Source organism: Rattus norvegicus, chromosome 8 (assembly GCF_021556685.1).
Source record: "Rattus norvegicus strain SHRSP/BbbUtx chromosome 8, alternate assembly SHRSP_T2T, whole genome shotgun sequence".
Taxonomy (NCBI): domain Eukaryota; kingdom Metazoa; phylum Chordata; class Mammalia; order Rodentia; family Muridae; genus Rattus; species Rattus norvegicus.
In genome coordinates this window covers 117728635-117748705 of record NC_141541.1, presented here as the reverse complement: position 1 = coordinate 117748705, position 20071 = coordinate 117728635, and the positions used below count along the sequence as shown (strand labels likewise).

At 39.7% G+C, this 20071-nt stretch overlaps 1 protein-coding gene across 50 annotated transcripts in view; it reads right to left on the bottom strand.

Moving 5' to 3' along the window:
- Positions 1–20071, bottom strand: part of Map4 (microtubule-associated protein 4) — a 138488-nt gene that overhangs the window by 57928 nt on the left and 60489 nt on the right. For all 50 annotated transcript variants that reach the window (NM_001419954.1, NM_001419953.1, NM_001024278.2 and 47 more), the window contains 1 exon segment: positions 15143–15211. In NM_001419954.1, coding sequence (NP_001406883.1) covers positions 15143–15211 — 69 coding nt within the window.

Below are 20071 nucleotides of genomic sequence, written 5' to 3'. Positions count from 1 at the left end.
CTACAACAACTGAGATAAAGCAAGAATCCAGATGATAAATTTCTGCTCCTTGTTCTACTAGTGTGCAATAAGACATCACTGTGTGCCACACATACTTGATACACAGTACTGTGTCTTTCACACATACTAATTGTAATCCTACCCCACTATACCTGCTCCTGAAGCTCGTCTTTGTGGCTCTGGGATTTGAACCAAGGGCCCAGCTCATTAAAGGCAAGCATTTTACCACTGCAACAACACACTCCAAGTCTTTCTCAGATAAAGTCCAGGCAAATATATACCAAGTCTTAAAAAGATAGGTCAATGGGGCTGGGGATTTAGCTCAATGGTAGAGCGCTTACCTAGGAAGCGCAAGGCCCTGGTTCGGTCCCCAGCTCCGAAAAAAAGAACCAAAAAAAAAAAAAAAAGATAGGTCAATTAATTAGTCCTCTAACACGTGATCGTTTTTCCTTAAATGTAATGTAAGCCAGGTCTAATGACACACGGGACTTTTAAGGTAGCTCTAAGACCAAATTCAGGTCAACATATATTACATACGAACTCTTAAGGCCAGCTTGTCTGAAAATGAAATAAAATAGAATAGAATACAATAAAGAAGTCATCTCTTGACCATTCTGAATTTATCTGGGGGGAGGGGAGAACAACTTACAGGAAACAGTTATCCCCCTTCACCACCTCCAGTCTGGGGAATGAACTCAGGGCATCAGGCTTCAGGCTTGGCAGTAAAATCTTTTCCTGCTGAGCCATCTCAAAGGCCCTGAGGATCTTCTTGAATATCATCTTCCTGCCTCCACCTCCCACATCCTGAGATTATCATGCCCATCTTCTTTCTGTTGGCTTGTAGTGGCTAGCAACTGCCTAACTGTAAGAGATAAAACACGACCCTGTAGTCCAGTCTCTCAATCTGATGTGTATGTTAACCAACCCACCTCTAGTTAGGCAGGAATACTACCCACCTACTATCAAGTAGAAACAGACTGAATTCAAGCAGATCTCAGAAAATGACTAAGTTATACAGCAGAGGACTCAAACTGCTGCCTTCTTTTCCTTCCTCTTCAACCCTTGCTAGTGCCCTCCCCAGAGTTTCAATGGCCAACTGATTGAGGAAGGAAAAAACATTATACAGCATTCCCAAAGTGGGAAGCTAAATCAATAATGCCCTACTCATAGGGCACTGATTTTCTCTAGGATCTAGAGTGCTTGCTTAACAGATCCACACAGTTGGTAGGCTGGGCTGACTGTAATGGTAGTGTGTGGACCTATAACAGTCTTCTCCTACAGACATCTTATAACTCACCTAAGCCAGCAAATACCCACAGAATATACCAACAAGAAGACCAATTATGCCCCCTTTCCTCAGGTGGAAGCAGCTAACCACCTGGTCAGCGAGTAAGTGTCAAACTGGACGCCTTTCAAAAGGGGAAATGGACTTTACACAAGAGAGAATGCCCAAATCAAAATCTTGACAGCTCACAGGTCCGTTTCTAAACAAGTATGGGATGGACATTTTAACAGCAAAGAATTGCAGAGTGGAGCTCATGTTTGTGAGATTCGCCAGTTTCAATCTATTCTACCCCCTAAAAGGCTTAATTTAGAACCAGAACTACTTACTGTTCCGTTAGGAGCCAACGCTCTGAAGGAAATATTGATGTACTGAATCAGAAACCTTACGTGGTGTCTTCCCTACTGCCAGAATACATACATTTAGAATCAAGGAGATAGGTAGGTGGGTTCATTCACTTATTTGTTTATGCATAGGCTTGAAATCACATGTGCTAACCACACACTCTAACTCTGAGCCATATCTAAGCCCTTCTAGAACCTAATAGTCCATGAGAAAAATGTTGTTTCACCTTGTCAAATGAGTTCTACTAATTTGGATGTTTTAGTTTCCAAAAAGGAAATAACATCTACCAGCCTGCACAATTAATGATGCAATTAAATTAGAAGACACAAGTAGTTTCCAATTTGGTCAACTGGGACTCTTTATGCCACTGAACCGATAGGCAGAACCTATGGACTGAAATGACTAGGTCAAATTAATTGTAAAAATGTTACTATATAACGAGGAAAACAGGGGCTCCTCTGAAGCAACTTTTCACACTTTCTTTCCAAAAACAGCAGAAAACTACAAGAACCAAACCTAGGCTCGACTGGGGAATGAAAGTTTGAGTCATTTCACTAGATAAAGAAATTCAACTAGTTCAAGTTCTGCCTGGAGAAAGGAAAGTGTAAAATTGGTGATTTAGAAAGCCAAGGCACAGTGGTACACATGTTTGACCCCAGCATTTAGTAGGAAGAATGCGTAGATCTCTATGAGTTTGAGACCAGCATGATTTATATAGCAAAACCACAGGCCAGTAAAAAAAGGTCAGTCACCGATATCAACAATGGACTTGTGACTAATTAATTACACAAATGAGAACTGCACATCAGGTTCTTTCCTGTTTGTTTTTTCAGAAAGAGTCCTTTTATGCCCTCTTGCCTGTCCTGTAACTATCTATGGAGACCATGCAATGCAGGCTTCATATTCAGGGAGGCCTGCCACCACCTCCTTAATCTGGGATTACATTAAGCGTTCTTCCAGCTAGAAATTATGATAGTTTTGGTTTGGGGAAATATTTTTGGGAAATATATCTCAGGCTAGCCTCAAATTTGCTATGTAGCAGAGGATAGCCCTAATCATTCTACTATCACCACACCACCACTTCCACAGTAGGAATAAAGGTTTGGGCTACCTTAGCCAGGTTTGAGATGGGGTTTCATGTATATCCCAGGCTTGATCCTATAAACTTGCTATGTAGCCAAAGATGACCTTGAACTCCTGATCCTACTGCATCTACCCTATGTGCTGGGATTACAGAGTTACCTAACCTAGCTAATATATGTACTATTTTCTTCCCATCTTATGAATTACTGAATATTAATTTATGAGCTTAGCATGGTGGTTCATGATAGTAATCTCATCAGCATGTAGAAAGCAGACACAGGAGGATGGCTAGCCTGGCCTGTACAGCAAGCATAGTACCAGGTTTACAGAGCTACACAGCCAGATTCTGAATAGCTCAGTTGGTTAAGTACTTACCAAGCATAGACAAAAGTCCTAGGTTTAGTCCTCAACACCAAACAAAACAGATGAGGTAATGCATATCAATGGTACTAACTCTCAAGGGGTAAAGTGGCAGGAAACCAAGGTCATTTAAGGCTACAGAAGACCCTGTATTTAAAAATACAGAGAGCAGGAGAGCGGGTAAAAGTACTTTCAAGTTTGATGACTTAAATTCAAATCCTAGGCTCCACATCTTATAGGAGAGAACCAACTCCTGCAGGCTGTCTTCTGACCTACCAATGTACAAACCAGATCCATGTACACAAGAGAGACGTAAAAGGAAATTATATGTTTAAAAATTATCAGACTCACCAAGACACACAACTTTAAAACCAGCACTGGGGGAAAAGGCAGAGGCAGGCAGGTCTCTGTGAGTTCTAGGACAGCCAGGGCTACACCAAGAAACCCTGTCTTGAAAAACCAAATCAGTCCTTGAGCAAGTGAGACGCTGCCTGCTGCCTGCAGAGTGAGCATCTCCTCACTTTAGGGAAAGGTCAGAGCTTTCTCATCGTGTGAGGCAGCAGTAACCCACTACTCATTTCACTGTCACATCACTTGGTCTAATTTAGGAAACCAAGAGTTTAGATGTATGTATAAAAGAGCATCCGAAAGCTAAGTGGCCAAAAAGGTAGATTGGCCATCCATTTACTTACCACATCCTTCTAACATTACCTTTGGCAGCTGTTAAACACACAGAGAACACTGAGAAAGGTACCTCTTTTTCCCCCTCATCTTTTACTAAAAACTCAATCACAGGACAATATTTGGAAAACACTGGCCTATCTTGATTCCTGTGTGATTTCTATTCTCTTCCTTCCATAGGGTTCTTCTGGTTTGAAGAACACCAAGGAGCACTACCTTTGATAAAAAGTTTTGGTAAGCACCACTGTGAGCATCTTCATAGGACATTTCAGCCAGTATTCCACTTGGTAGCAACCCATTGCCTGAAGGAACCCAGCAACATCAATGAAGCCAACTAAACATAGAGGACTAGAGATATGGTCAGAGGAGTGATGACAAACCAGCCCAAAAACCCCAACAGTAGCCATGTGCAGGATCACACCAGATAAACTGTTAAACTTCTGTGAACTGCAGAACTGTTTGGTGCCTTCAGAGGCCAAAGGAGGGCACAACGTCCTCAGGAACCATAGTTACAGCCAGTTGTAAGCCACCATGTGGATGCTGGGATCAAACCTGAGTCTCTTGGAAGAGCAGCCAGTGCTCTTCTGAGCCAATTCTCCAGTCCCCCACATTGGATATTTATAAGAATACACACTGAAGGAAGCAAGCAGAAGCAAACAAGGAAACTAATTCAGGAGACCAAGATGTAAAAGGGGGTCAAGCTCTACCTGCTTTTTTATGTGGGTGAGAGGATGACAGATGTTTCAGCCTGCTTGCTTGCTAAAAGGGCAATTTGTTTATAATGAGATAGATAGGAAGCAGGTATTTTTTTTGCACATGTAAAGGGAAGGATAATGAGTTCAGTTTAGGACATCTTCAACTGGATGTGAGTTCTCCATCTAAATGGCAATTTCAATTTCTAATCTTCATGGGGGTTATATTTGTCCTTATAAAAATATTCCATGACTGTCTCACACTTAAATAGCATTTACATATTCATGTATTTCTCTCTACAACTTTATTTTGCAAAACTAAAATTCTGTATCCAAACACTAACTCCCCAGTACCTAGGAACTGCCATTTTATTTCCCATTTCTACAAACTTGACTCTTCTAGGTAGCTGATATAAATGTTATCTTATAGGATTTGTTTTCTGGGATTGGCCTATTTTCTTTGAAATGTTAAGGATCTGAACATACGATCTTGAGTATTCCAGGCAAGCATCTCTTCAACATTCCCCAGCACTTAATCGGGCCCTTTTCCATTAATATTCAGTCTCATTGTTCATCAATGTTGTAGCCATATCACAAGTCATAACTACATTTTATTCATTCACTCCTGTGTTGATGGAACAACTCATTTGCTTCCACCTTGCTTGGATAATGTAAACAGTACATCAATAAATATTGGTAAACTAATGTCTGCTCTATTCAAGTCCCTACTTTTAATTTTGTTGGTAAAATATCTCTAAGTTAGATGGACTTTCTTCATATTTTATTCTTTTTTTTTTAAAGATTTATTTATTTATTATATATAAGTACACTGTAGCTGTCTTCAGATACACCAGAAGAGGGCATTGGATCTCTTTACAGATGGTTGTGAGCCACCATGTGGTTGCTGGGAATTGAACTCATGACCTCTGGAAGAGCAGTCGGGTGCTCTTAACCGCTGAGCCATCTCTCCAGCCCCCATATTTTATTCTTGAGGTAAGGTCTCACTATGTAGCCCAGGCTAACCTCAATTTCAGTAGAATCTTGCTGCCTCAGATCCCTAGGTGCTTTAATACAAAATCAATAAATTTTTTTTGAGGCAGGATCTTATATATGCTTGGCTAGTCACAGACTCAGTATGTAGCCAAGCCAAAGATGATCTTTAACTTCTGTGCTATACCCTAGCCCCCACAAATAACAACCATCTGCCTCCCCCACCACAGTATTTCTTACAGGCTTTTTATTTATATTTATATTTTTTATATTTATATTTTTATTTATATTTAAGAGATCCATCTCCCTCTGCCTCAGCTGGGAATAAAGGCATGTGCTAACATGCTTAGCTGAACCACCTCTGTTTTGAAAATCTGTAGCCCAGACCAGCTTCAAACTTCCCATGACCTATGTGCTGGGAGCAACTGGCACAAATCCACTTTTAACTAGTTCTTGTATATGGTATAAAAGTATAACAAGTTGATATTTATTTTTATTTATGTATATTGGTATTTTGTCTGCATATATGTGAGGAGGCCAATAGAAGACAGCACATTTCCCTGGAACTAGAGTTATAGATGGGTGTAAGCCAGCAAGTATGTGCTGAGTTTTGAACCTGGAACCTCTGGAAGAGCAGTCAATGCTCTTAATTGCTGAGCCATTTCTCCAGTCCCATAACAATTCTTTATATATGAATATCTAGTTTTCATAACACCATCTGTTGAAAAGGCTATAACTGATCCTGATCCTTGTCCAACCAAAACTATCTCACAATATGTAACAAAGATTTATGTCTTGCCTTCCTGTTCTATTCTTTATTTCAGCACCACATTCATTGGGTTTTCTTACCCTGACTTAATTCATGGTCCTCTTGCTTCCCCCACCCAAGCACACTGGGATTACAGAGATATAGTATTGCCATACCTGGCACCTGAGGATCACTTAGTTAGCACATATAGGAAGTTTGAAAACTTTCAACCTTGTTCTTTTTTTCAATATTGTCTTTGCCACTCAGGGTCACTCTTTAGGATTTATGTGAAATTTCATCGTTAGATTTTCTGTCCTTGCCAAAAAGATGACTATTTTGAGGGATGTTATTTCTAAAATGACATAAACCTTCTAACATTCCACTGCCCTTTGGAAGCTACCTTCAGAGCCACACTCAGCACTGCTGTGCGTCCTTCTTATCCAGGCTCCACCACCTGTTTTGAAATTGGTGTTGTTGGTGATGGTTGGGGTGTATTTGTATGAAGACTGGAAAAACCTCAAATATCAAGAACGCCCCCTGCCAGGAGTGATGGACAGCACAAATAATTTGAGAAGCAGAAGAGGTGGATTATGAGTTCAAGGCCAGCGTAGTCTACATAGTGAGTTCCAGGATAGTCAATCAAGAGTTGCATAGCATGACCCTGTCTCCAAAACAAAAAGCCCTCTACCTCCTTTGAAACAATGGCCTGGAGTCCATCAATTAAGCTGGCTGATGAGTGAGTTCCAGGAATATGCCTCCTGCGTGCCTGTCGCCTATGAAAAATTGTCTTCACAGAAGAGGAGGCTCGGGGTTGGGGATTTGGCTCAGTGGTAGAGCACGAGGCCCTGGGTTCGGTCCCCAGCTCCGGAAAAAAAGAGAGAGAGAGAGAGAGAGAGAGAGAGAGAGAGAGAGAGAGAAGAGGAGGCTCAAAAGCTTTGGGAAGTTAAAAGTCTTACATGCAGGAGGACAAAAACTTCAAAGATTGATGGAGATGGAGACTCTAACAAGCCAAGGTGCAGAAAAAAGACACAATGGGAGCTGCCCACCAGTTACAAGGTTGGGAGTTTCCAGAGCCCCATTGGAGTGGGCTTTGCAGTGGTGCAGCCACTTTCGACTTATTCCTGCTCCGTGTAAATAACTCCTAACCCCTAACCTGTTGGTAATTCCAATACAACACTTAGTGGATGGACACTGGTACAATAATTACCTCAGTCTGTTATGAGCTTCCTTATTGGGTGAAGACGTGTGTGTGTGTGTGTGTGTGTGTGTGTGTGTGTGTGTGTGTGTGTTTTTCCTCTACCCAGGAAAAGAGTGCTTACAGAGTGAATACCAGTAAATTCAGGGTTACACAAAGAACCCTGTCTCAAAAAAACCTAAATAAATCAATAAAGAAGGAAGACTACCACAACTTTATAAAGCATTGATTGGTATCTCTCTGTATAGTTGGCTTATATGTAGGGGGTGGGGGAAGAAAACATAAAAAAAAGGAACTGAATCTCTAAGATTTGTGGGGGAGAAAGAAAAATAAGGAGGGCTTACTATGTAAATATTTCAGATTATAATATTAGGATTACATATTTGAACTTCATTTGTGACATGTCAGTTCATGGACTGGTTGTAGAACCGTTCATATTAAAGTCATTTATATGTTAAACTTGTTTATCCAATGTGGCAGGAGACAGCAAAAACCACACAGTACAACTTCAGTTAGAATATTCAGTTAGAATATTCAAGCATAGGAGTTACACTATTTTGAGGTTGGTATAATCTTCAGGGTGGATAACATATCACTGAAAAATTATCACAATGAAATCTACATGCATGCACACCTAAATAAATATACATGTACATTCATATCAACACACACACACACACGAATTTTTAAAGAAATACATACTCATTCCAATTACAATAAAAATAGCCAGCAATACTGAAGGATAATATACTTTTACATTTTGACTAGAATACTCTCCAGCCTCCTAGTGTCACCATATTATCATGGTAAATTAGGAGGAAGAAGGAAATCATAGGCAGGTTTCAGTTTCCATCAAGAATTGTTCCTGCAGGAATTGCTTCTGCAAGATCTGGCGGCATGCACCTGTAATCCCAGTCAGAACAGGCAAAAGAACTGCTGTGCATCAGGGCGGCCTGAACTGTACATGAGAATCAGAGCAGACTCTGCACAGTTGTACAGACCCTTTCTCAAACATCGTCATCATCTCTGCCATCACAAGTGACTTTTATGTGAGATGTACCCATAAAATAGTAAGAACTATCAAATCGGCTTTAGGTTATTCGAAGTCTACATTGAGAGCCAGTATGGTGACATATGCTTGTAGCTTTAGCACTCGGGAAGAGAAGCCAACAACTATCAACAGAAACTCAAAGCTATCCAGGGCTACATAGTTAATTCCTCTCTCAAAACAAAATGAAAATCTACAATGAACTTTTCTTTTTCTGCCCCATTTTGAGTCAAGATCTTGCTATGTATGCAGGATGGCTTGCAATTCCAAATCTTCCAGCTTCAGCTTCCTAAGTCCTTGGAATTACAAGCAAATGCCACCATCCCTGGACTCCTTTGTGTCTTTATTCAGTCAGCATATTACATTTACAAATTTACCTATTATACAGATACAGCATTCCAGACTCTATACTTTATTAATGTCACTATATTAAATATTACTAAACATAACACATTAAATAAGCCCAGAATATATTCCAAGAATACTGTGGATATACATTTTTATAATATGATATATAAACTAATTAACAATACGCCCTAGACACTGCCTTTTAGAAAAGGCTTTTACCATTCTGCCAACTCAGCAGGTGATATAACTATCGACGGTCACTAGAGCTTTGCGCTGCTCAGACCTGAATAACGGAAGTGTTTAAGTGGAAATGCCTGACAGAAGTCCATGCAGTTACAGAATTGTTAAGAATGGGATCCAGAGCTTTATTAGACTGATGACTCAGACCTACCTCAAAGCACCTTAGTTATATACTTCAATAATTAAGACCCCAGCCAAAATCCAGTAATTTGGTGTTAATGTATGTTTATTAGTTTAATTCATTTAGCACAATGACACAATAAAATGTCCCAATATACAAACTGTTTAAAGTCTAAAGTCACAAAAAATACAAATGAAACTATAAATTTGTAAAATTAAATAGATATGAATAAATAGACTTCTATATCTTCATTATTGGGTGAGGCAGGGGTAGAGGGAGAAAATGAGAATCACATTTAAGTAGAGAGGCCCTGTCCAGTATGTGACTGTCACAGTAACAGCACTTTTTCATTTTTGAAGGGACAGATTGCTTCCTAAGTAGCTATATATGAAACATTTTCTTATTATCATCAAAATAAAATATCCAAATGTAACAGTTGGAGATAGCAAACTATATTAAACTTCATCTGGCTATTAGCAGAAAAATAAGAACATTTATAGAAACTCATAAAAATACATTAAAATATTTTAAACAAAATAAATATGGCAAATGGAAACAAATGTGGAATAAATCAATGTCAACCATGAAGTTTGTGTGTTTATTGCCTGTGTCTGTACCTATCTGTCACGAAAGCTACCGAGACTGGTTTAAAAAAAAAAAAAAAAAAGCAACAAACACACCAGACAGGATTTTAGTAGCAACGGCACTGTTATTTTTAAAAAGTTCCCTGGCCAACTCTATTGCCCCCAATAAAAGAACATTTTGGAGGATAAGTGATGCAAACCTCAGCCCCTGTCTAGACCTTCAGAGGGAACAGACTCCCAGCCTTGTGAGGCAATGCTTTTTCAATTGCTGGCACTGCAAGAACTTTCCTAAATCTTCAAGTCATTCTGATTTTACCTTGAAAAAGTACTGGGTGGGAGCGGGCGGTGGTGGTGTATTTTTGAGACAAGGTTTCACACAGCCTTAAACTCAATGCATAGCTCAGACTGGCTTCCTTACTTCTGAAAATTCTTGACTATTTTTTACCCGAGTCTTGAAATCTCAGGTATAAGTGACACCCACGTTTCAAAAGTAGTTTTATGTCAGAAGATCAAAAACAGTATGATCTGTAACTTTCCTAAATATAGTGTAAGCTATTTCTTTTGATCTCTAATAAGCAGTACCTTGGGGGCTAAAATAACTTCTGTAACCAAAAGAAGAGAAAAAAAAAAGTATGTGCCACACTCTAGTTCTTACATCAGAATTCCCATCTCTAATACGGCCTGGGATTTATGCTCTACTCCTAAAAACCCAAACAAAGGGGGTTGGCGATTTAGCTCAGTGGTAGAGCGCTTGCCTAGGAAGCGCAAGGCCCTGGGTTCGGTCCCCAGCTCCGAAAAAAAAAGAACCAAAAAAAACAAAAAACAAACAAACAAACAAACAAACAAAAAACAAAAAAACAAAAAACAAAAAAAACCCAAACAAAGCTTGACCAAAGTCCCCAGTACTTATCCTAATGGTTCTGGCTTTTATGATATTTTATCTAATTTTACTTATTTCTTTGGAAATAATGAACAAAAAGTACCAATGAAACAACATAAATTTTCATTTCATGGTACAGGACTTTACACACAGGATTTCATACATGATCCACCAATGCTATTGGAATGTTGCAGAAAAAAGCACTCTGGAGCTCAAACGGCCTTTAATCCTAAACATACTTTTGGGAGTAATCAGACAATTTCTCCAGAAGCCAAGCATAGTGATACCTACTGTAGTTCAGCTAGTAAAAGTAATGCTTCAAGGCCAGCCTGAGTGACACAATAAAAATGTGGGCTATGGGTCAGAGTCTGTGTCCAGGGCTTGTGTGCAGGCAGCCTCAGAATGGCTGTTCTAGGAGCTCTCTAGGCTGGCAGTGCTTCTGTTATTTAGGAGACATTGTGTTTCATCCTGTCACTGCCTGCTGCATTACTGCAGGGGTCAAAACATTACAACTGTGTTCAGGTTTAACTTCCCAACGATATTTTATGATTATGTTCAAAATATAACCAGTTATTTAAAAAAAAAGAATCAATACACAATAATTGTGTTGTCAAATTTTCAGAAGAATCTAAGACAAATGGGTAATATAGTTTATGATTCAAAAAAAAAAAGAAGACAATTTGGCCCACATGCAAGCAGCAAAGACACTGGAGGAAAAAAAAAAAGACCTGAGTGTCACTGTGCAGCCCTGGCCAGCTGGAACCCAGAGATCAGTCAGCCTATGAATGCTGACTAAAGTTACTCACCACAACACCCAGCACAAGTAGCAATTTCATTCAGAGAAATAATTTTTCAACTCGAAAACATTAATTCAGATTTTAGAAAGGTGGAGAGAGACACTGGTGGCCTGAAAGCCTAACCTTTGTTAAAAGCAAGCTCACAGAGGGAAACGGGAGGGGCAGGAGAGGGGAATTCACTGCAGCTCGGTGGCCTCAACCCCTTTATGAAAGCACATATTCTCATTTAGTTTTTACAGTATGCTGATTCACATTGAGTATGCAAAAAAAGGACAAGGCCAACAAAAAATGTAAAAATGATAAAATGAATCTAAAAGAGAACAATGAAAAGAAATGACATTTGATGACCTTTATAAAAATACTAAAAGTAAAAGAATTCACTTTGCACATTGTGCTCACAAAGGGAAAGGAGGCTCCATCAAGCCCTGCAGAACACAAGAGGCAGGTTGCTTGCTCAGGCATCAGCAGAAATAGGCCCCGAAGAACTACCCTCAGCTTCTTCTACATGGTGTCCAGGAAGGAAAAGCAAAGCTGCAAAATGCTGAAGGTTTTAGGAGTGTAACGGTGCTTAGGAAAGATCACTGGTCTGGTGTTGCAGCAGCCCCAGTGTTGAGAGACACTCTAGTCTTCTAGGAGGAGAAAAATAGAAAGGGAGGAAGAAACAGGAAGGGGAAGGAAAGGGCGGAAAAGCACAGGTCATTAGTAAACAGCAAGTTCAATACAGCAAGATGCTCATAAGCTCCACTATGATTAGTGGGGCTGCTCTTCTCTCAGCTCTACAGACAACTTTGAGGAAAACTGAGAGAGGAGTTTTTAGTTAGAGCACTGAGCCAGATGCTCTCATTAGTGATAGCCAAATGAGAAAGTCACAACATGCTCCCCCAAACATGCATACTCTATTTCTTCCCTCCTCCAATGGAGTCTGTATACTCATAAAACACCTGGTTTTAAAAACAGTTATTAAAGAGGCCAACATCAAAACCCAAACAATCCAGATATGAACACTGAGTTATTATTCAAAAGCAGAAAGATCTGTTATTGTACCAGTGGGCAAGTCACTAAAGAGCTGGGTTCCCCTTTGTTATCAGGAAACTCTTGATTAACATGTATATGTGTATTAAGACTGTATGTGTGAATTGGCTGCACAGTCCTGCCCAACTCACTGTATTGTTAAGAATCTTTATTTGAGACACTTAGTCTCAGGGCTGAAGAAATGGGCTCAGTGGCTAAGAGCTCTTCCTGCTTTTCCAGAGCAGCATCTGATTGCCAGCACCCACATCAGATGACTGACAGCTGCCTGTAACTGCAGCTCCGACTATCTCCTCACACCCCAACATACACATTTAAAACAAACAAACAAAGCAACAACAACAAAAAACCCATTAAGAATCATGCTGGAACAGTTTAGCCTAGATTCAACAGTTGTCCCTTCCTGTGTAAAACAACACCCACTTGTTTCAAACAGCTATTCAGAGAGTTCTCCTCTACCCTTCCTTCTTCCAGCTTAACTTAATATGCTTCTTTGCTCTGTTTTGTTAAAAAATTCACCCTTGTTTTTAATTGTGTGTACAAATGTGTGAGCGTGTGTGTGTGTGTGTGTGTGTGTGTGTGTGTGTGTGTGTGTGTGAGAGAGAGAGAGAGAGAGAGATAAAAGGGGGGAGAAGGGAGAGATGGGGGAGAAAGTAGAAGAGAAAGGAGGGAGGAGGGAGAGAGAGAGATAAAAGGAGGGAGGGGAGAGAGAGAGAGAGAGAGAGAGAGAGAGAGAGAGAGAGAGAGAGAGAGAGAGAGAACGAATGAACCCTAAGGCCAGAGGCGGACTCCCTGGAGCTGAGGTGACAGTTGTTCCCATCCAACAATACCCTACTGAAAAAATTAAACCCAGGGCCCTATAAGGGCAACACAGCTCTTAACCACTGAGCTCTCTCTTCAGTCCTGGTTTGGTTTTCTGACAAAGGGACTAGTTAGATAGTCTAAACTAGCCTGCCAAGTATTAGGATTACAGGTCTGATAAGACACCACAACTAGCTAAATGCACTCATGTTTAAGCCACTTTTTCTTTAACCAAAGGAATATTTGCAAGTCCTATCTTTCCTTTCATAGAGGAGCAGAAACACATGAAAGTACAAATGTCGAAGTAAAAAGCCAATTCACAATAACATCAGCCTTGTACTTGTTCATAGTTTTCCAAATACAGTATTTATGAGTAAGAGTTAATCTAATGGAGTAGAACTTACATTTAAAAAAAAAAAATAGAACCTAGATTCTAATTACTTTGAGTCATACTGATATATAATTTCTTTTTTAGTGAGTGATTCTAGAAGTTGAACCTAGGATCTCATAAATGACATCCCTTGCTCTTTTATTGTGAAATAAGGTCTTAATAAATTATCCAGGCTGGCCTACCCCCAAGACCACTCTACAGAAAAGGCCTCAAAACTTGGGCCTCGCACTTGTGCCTCTGCCTCCCAAGTATCTGAGGTAGGCCCAGGCTACTAGATTCATCTTACAACATTCCCTAAAGTTAGAAAATAGTCAAGAGCTGGAGAGATGCCTCAGCAGTTAAGAGTACTTGTGGCTCTTGAAGAGGAGCTGAGTTCTGTCCCAGCACCCACATGATAGCTCACCACCATCTGTAACTCCACCTCTAAGGGATCCGATACATTCTTCTGGCCTTCTCAGGCTCCCACACACATGTATACTCATGCAAGCACATACATATAACAAATTAAAAAGCAAATAAAAAAGACACATTTTAAAGAACTTCCTATTGCTTTAAAAAAAAAGGCTTTTGGAAAGATTTAGAAGTGAACAACTCTATAGTGGTTAAACGGAAGACTTTTCAACTTTTCATGATTCAAGCATAAAAAATTAAAACAAGTACATTTTGTGCTTGCCTCCAATATACTGCCGTGAATCAAAATGCTGCACCCCAGAGCTAAGAGAGTTTTCTTATACAAAGAAACATGTACTCTCCTTGAGTGCTAAAAGCCAAAATCATTTGGGTCAGCGGCGTCAGGCTGATCACAACTGCAAATGAATGCAGTTCTTTACAGGAACACAATGCATGGCTCTCCCACGGGCCCCTAAGAAAAATCTTATAGAACACAGTATGACCCATGTGCGCAAACTCCCACTATAGCTCTGGCAATTTTGTTCACGATAAACATGGCAAGGGTGAAGGGGTAGGAGGCTTGTGTTGTTTGTGAGGTAAAACTCTAAAGGAACTCAGCACTGAAAGACTACCAGAGCCTTAGTCTGGACTAGAAGTTAAAGCAGAAACAAATCCCAAAGCAACAGTTAATTGGAAAGATAAAGGAAGAGAAAAAAATTAAAGACAAAACACAAAGCAAACCATTCTATTTATGGTTGTGGGTTCTGTAATCCTGGCTTTTGAAGAAACCAAGTGCAGAGCACATTCAGGTTGGAGACTCCCTATCAGGGTGCAGGGAGCAGACAGACAAAGGCCTCTCTGCAGGAAGGCGATAGAGCTTTTGGAAACTGTTAAGAGTTCTTTTAAGGTTCGTCCAGTTCTTATGTGGCTTACTTCCAATAAACATTCGAAGACTATGAAAACAAACTTGTTTCTCTCTTTCTATTGTTGAGAGATGCCGTGGGTTTAAACATAACCAACAAGAGCAGCAATATTCTCAGAAATAACATATACTTTCATTTATAAAACTCCAAAGGTGCTTGTCAAGATGTTCACTATGGAAACTTTCACATTTGAGCAATTCTAGAGACCTCTTACCTGTAGTGTTATTCCCCTCCACTCCATGATCACCATTGGCTAGAAGTGTTGGTTTAGAAGATGGGATATCTGCAAAATTTACAAAGAATAATTACTAATTGTGACACAAAGAAAAAACTGACTATGGAAATTGTATTACTTTGTAGTACTAGCAGTCCAGGGCAAATTTTTGTCAATCTTTAATAAAAGTAAACACATTAACTCCAGTCCCACTCCTACCTTCAGTACTATCACCACGAGAAATGCCTTTCATTTTCTTTTTTTTTTTTTTTTTTTTTTTTTGGTTCTATTTTTCGGAGCTGGGGACCGAACCCAGGGCCTTGCGCTTCCTAGGCAAGCGCTCTACCACTGAGCTAAATCCCCAACCCCTCATTTTCTTTTTTTAGATTTATTTATTTTATGTACATGAGAGTTTTGCCTGTATATGGGTGTGTGTGTGTGTGTGTGTGTGTGTGTTGCCCAAGAAAGGAGATGGATCTCCAGAAGCCACCCCAATGTCAATATTGGAAACCAAACCCAGGGCTAATCTACACCAAGAACAGGTCTTAGACACAGAGCCCTCTTTTCACCCTGAAAAAGTTCTAATTGGGTTTATTTGTTAGTTGTTTGGTTGTTTGGTTGTTGGACGTGGGTGGGGGTTGGGGATTGAGACAGGGTTTCTCTGTGTAGACTTGGCTATCCTGGAACTCACTCTCTAACCTCAATCTACTTGCCTTGGGATCAAAGATGTGGGACAAGTGGTTTTGCTCTATAAATTGTCAAAGATTACTAATAGATTCTATTAAAAAAGAAAAAACCGGGGTTGGGGATTTAGCTCAGTGGTAGAGCGCTTGCCTAGGAAGCGCAAGGCCCTGGGTTCGGTCCCCAGCTCCGAAAAAAAGAACAAAAAAAACAAAAAAAAAAAAACAAAAAAAAAAAACAAAAAAAAACAAAAAAAAAAGAAAAAAAGAAAAAAAAGAAAAAACCAATCTTCAAAGTGCTTCAGGTTAAATAATCATGTTTCTTTCACTTGGAATGATCCAGGGACTTTGAGCACTCCTCCAATAGAAGCTTCAGAACACCATCATTACTCCTGGACAAAAAGACCTCTGCCCTATTTTTTTATATAACTCAGGTCAGCCACAAGCTTGTTTGTACAATATATATGAAGTCTATATAAAACAGGACATGGTGGTCCACTTAGAATATGTGGGAGGAGAATTATTAAATTCATGACCTTCTTCAACTATAAAGTAAGTGTTCTGGCAGCACCAGTAAAAACAACAACAAAAAACAAAAACCCCACAGACTAAGGAACATAGTGTGGTGGCAAGAGCTGTAATCTTAGTGCTGGAGGGCAAGGGTGAGAGTTGGGGGTACCCCTGGGGCTTGCTGATTATCCAACTTAGTCAATCAACAAGCTCTAGGTTCAGTGGGAGACCTGCTAAGGAAAAGGAAAAAGGAAAAGAGGGTTTAAACATATTCCTCTGGCTTCCACATGCTCATAAGCTGTGGGCATGCATACATGCATGTGCACACAGACATAAAATCTTAATAAGATCTTATTTACAGCTGCACCAAATAGAAAAATCATTTTGGGGGTCATACATTTTCTGAAAGGCTAGAATTAGCACTTCAGCAATCTTCAGAGTTTGTCTGCTGACTAAAGTTTCCAGTCCCACGATCTTTTCCCATAGTTTTCCTTTCAGAATGTTTTTCACTCTGGAGAAAGGGAGCAGTAACTGCTTATAACATACAAAGATCACTGCATTTCATGGATTCTTTTGCCTCTGAGAGGGTTCTCAAGAGGGTTCAGGCAAGACAGGCAATACAGGAATCTCAAAGAGTGGTGTCTTTAAGCCTCTGAAATATTTTATTTCAGGAAAATGGCACAGCCATACTATCTGGTAGCTAGTCAGACCATTCACAGTCTTGGAGGTCACAGGGAATGAACTCCTCCCTCATGACCAGCTTTGGACACCCTCTCCCATCTCCCTGGTTACACACTAATATTAAGAAAGGGAAAATCTTCAGAGTACTCTTCACGAATCCTTTTCACAGAAAGGGAAAATCAAGAAGCTACACTATTAAAGTACAAACACAAGCTTCTCCTATGGAAGGTAACAAATGTAGTTGAGCTCTTCCATGTCCAGAGCAGACATCTTTGATAATGATTTTAATTGAAAAGACTGTCCTGTAACCTCAGAGGAGCAAGAGAAGCAAGGTATAACAGGGTGGAAATTAGAAAAGAGAGAAGACAAGTTCTATTAAATACGTATACATAACATGTGCCCTGCTCATCCTTCACAGAATGTACTGTCCTTTTCCAAAGTGATGCCAGATATGTTCCACCCCACACTTGGCAGAAAGCCCTTTTCCTCAAACAATCAGCACTTAAGATTCATCAGCCCTAGCTTAAGAAAGAGTACATATTTTTTAAAAATCTGTCTTGGTTTAAAATGTAAATTATTTAAAAAATGGGAAATTACAAAAATTGGTTCTTTTTTGGCCATGAAACTGGTGAAACTAAAATCTAATCTGGTAATAGCTACTGTGACTAAAGGATAGGAAAACAGAAAACCTCATTTAAATAATTGAAATAAAACTTCTGAATAGTCAGGCAATTATCAATTGAAAAATACTAATTTGCCACTCTATTATCAGTATTTAATTCATGAAAGAAAATAAAACGTAAAATATAAAGAGTGCTGTGACATTATTTAAAATAGTGAATGCTTGTGAAAAGATTCACCATAGAATACCACTGAGAAGCCAGAACATGGGCAAAGAGGAAGAAGGGTGGGAAGAAGGCTAATATGATAGAGCAGCTAAGCACTGTGGTAACATGCATTCTCATCCTCCAGTTCGCCCTCCCTCCCTCCCTCCCTCCCTCCCTCCCTCCCTCCCCGCTCTCAATCAGAAAAAATGAACGTAGCATCACTAGCAAAAGCTGCAGGAAAGGATAGGACACAGAAAGACTTTTACAAAATCCACAGATAAGCACATTAAAAATTTAAATGAGGAGGTTGGGGATTTAGCTCAGTGGTAGAGCGCTTGCCTAGGAAGCGCAAGGCCCTGGGTTCGGTCCCCAGCTCCAAAAAAAAGAACCAAAAAAAAAAAAAAATTTAAATGAGGTTAAAGAGAACTTGCGTATTGTATAGATGTTTATCACCTGTCGATAAAAAGCCTATGGCCTATGCTTTAGGCAGGAAATAAGAGTAATTAAAAATAAACCTTAAAAAGTAATTAATAGCCTCCAGTGATCTAGAAATCATGACAAAATGCAGCCAATGAAAATAAACAGAAACATACAAAGAAACACAGGCTGAATGTGGCACAGATGATTAGTACTTCAGTGAAGACCAAAGCTGGAAAGTTTGGACCTTCTCCACATTAGCCAACTTTCACTCCTAATACAGTACAGTCTCCTGTCAGCTCCCAAATCAAAGTACACAGTGGACACCATGTTGGAAAAGGAATCCCACTAGTGACATATGATTAAGTACAACTAGAGTCACACCCAAGATTATCCATCGACACTCTGTGGTAAAACTGTCACATACCTGCCAAAGGTAGGCATAGGAAGAGCTATCCATCACAGCATCTCTCAAACAAGGCTTCTAATAAAAAGCCAAGGAAAAGGCACAAAGAGAACCAGTAGCACCAAGGCAAACCATGCAAAACATAGCTAGTTGAGCAATCTGAGCTATACCCCCAGGCCAAATACCCCCAGGCCAAATAAGAGTTCTATAAGAGACATACTTCCCTCAGAGAGACAACTAGGAAACAAAAGTGTAGAGAGAATCTCTTGTATTGCATCACCTGTCAATAAAATCTGTTGGCCTATTAGTTTAGGCAGGAAATAGGGAGGTGGAAGTTTTAGTAAAGAGAAGATTTCTAGGAATAGAGTCAGGTGTGAAGGAGATTAGCCCCCAAACTCTGGAGGAAGATGGTCCCATGATCTGAGAACAAGATAACCAACTAGATGGCAGGACTTAGAATAGAATAATAGGATGATCGAGTTATGAGCTAGTCAGGAAACAATCCAAGGCTTTAGACCTAGGCATTTATTCACATGTAAGAGGTCTTGGGAGTTGTTATAATGGAAAACTTATGTGCAAGCTGGAAAGCACACAATTACCACCCAAAAGCGTGACCTAAACACAATGAATTACTAATGACTAACAAATCCTTCTGGAATTTAGACGGTTTCCAATTATTTATATCAAGATTAAAAGAATTAAAAATGGAGTTGTCAAATTCTAGAAAATGAGAATTTTTGAAAAGTTTCCTTAGCACATAATTCAAATTATTGAACCATATCATTATAACTTGTTTGTTACCACATTCATGGTCACTTAAGTTTCCAAGATTAAAGTTCCTACAAAAATAGAATACTGGAGATAGCTGGCAGCTCAGAGGTTAAACATGCTTGCTACACAAGTCTGACAACCTGCACTCAGCCTGCATCGAATCTCAGTACTTGACAGTTCCCGTCACTGCTGCCCTTCAGATATTTCCTGTCTCTTGATTCATTTTTTTTAAATTATTCTTTAATCTTCATTTACAGACTAGCTGCTACATCACACACACACACACACACACACACACACACACACACACACACACACACACACACACACACACCCTGTCTCTTAATTCTTTAACTGGCAGAAAAAAATGAATGCAATCAAAATCACCACAGACTGTATCATTTTGAGGACTCATCCTGGATTTCTCTTGAAGGTATCACTTTTAGGGCCTCATCTCAGGACTTAAAGGGCACTGACTCATTAAGGAGGGGGTAAAATCCCTGAAGAAACCTTCAGGTTCCCCACTGACTGGTCTCTTAGACAACTGGAATAAGTCAGACCCTCAGGTGCTTAGGAAGAGAACTCTTGGTCTATTGCTCAACCAGTGTATGGCTAAATATCTTCTAGGGACTAATGA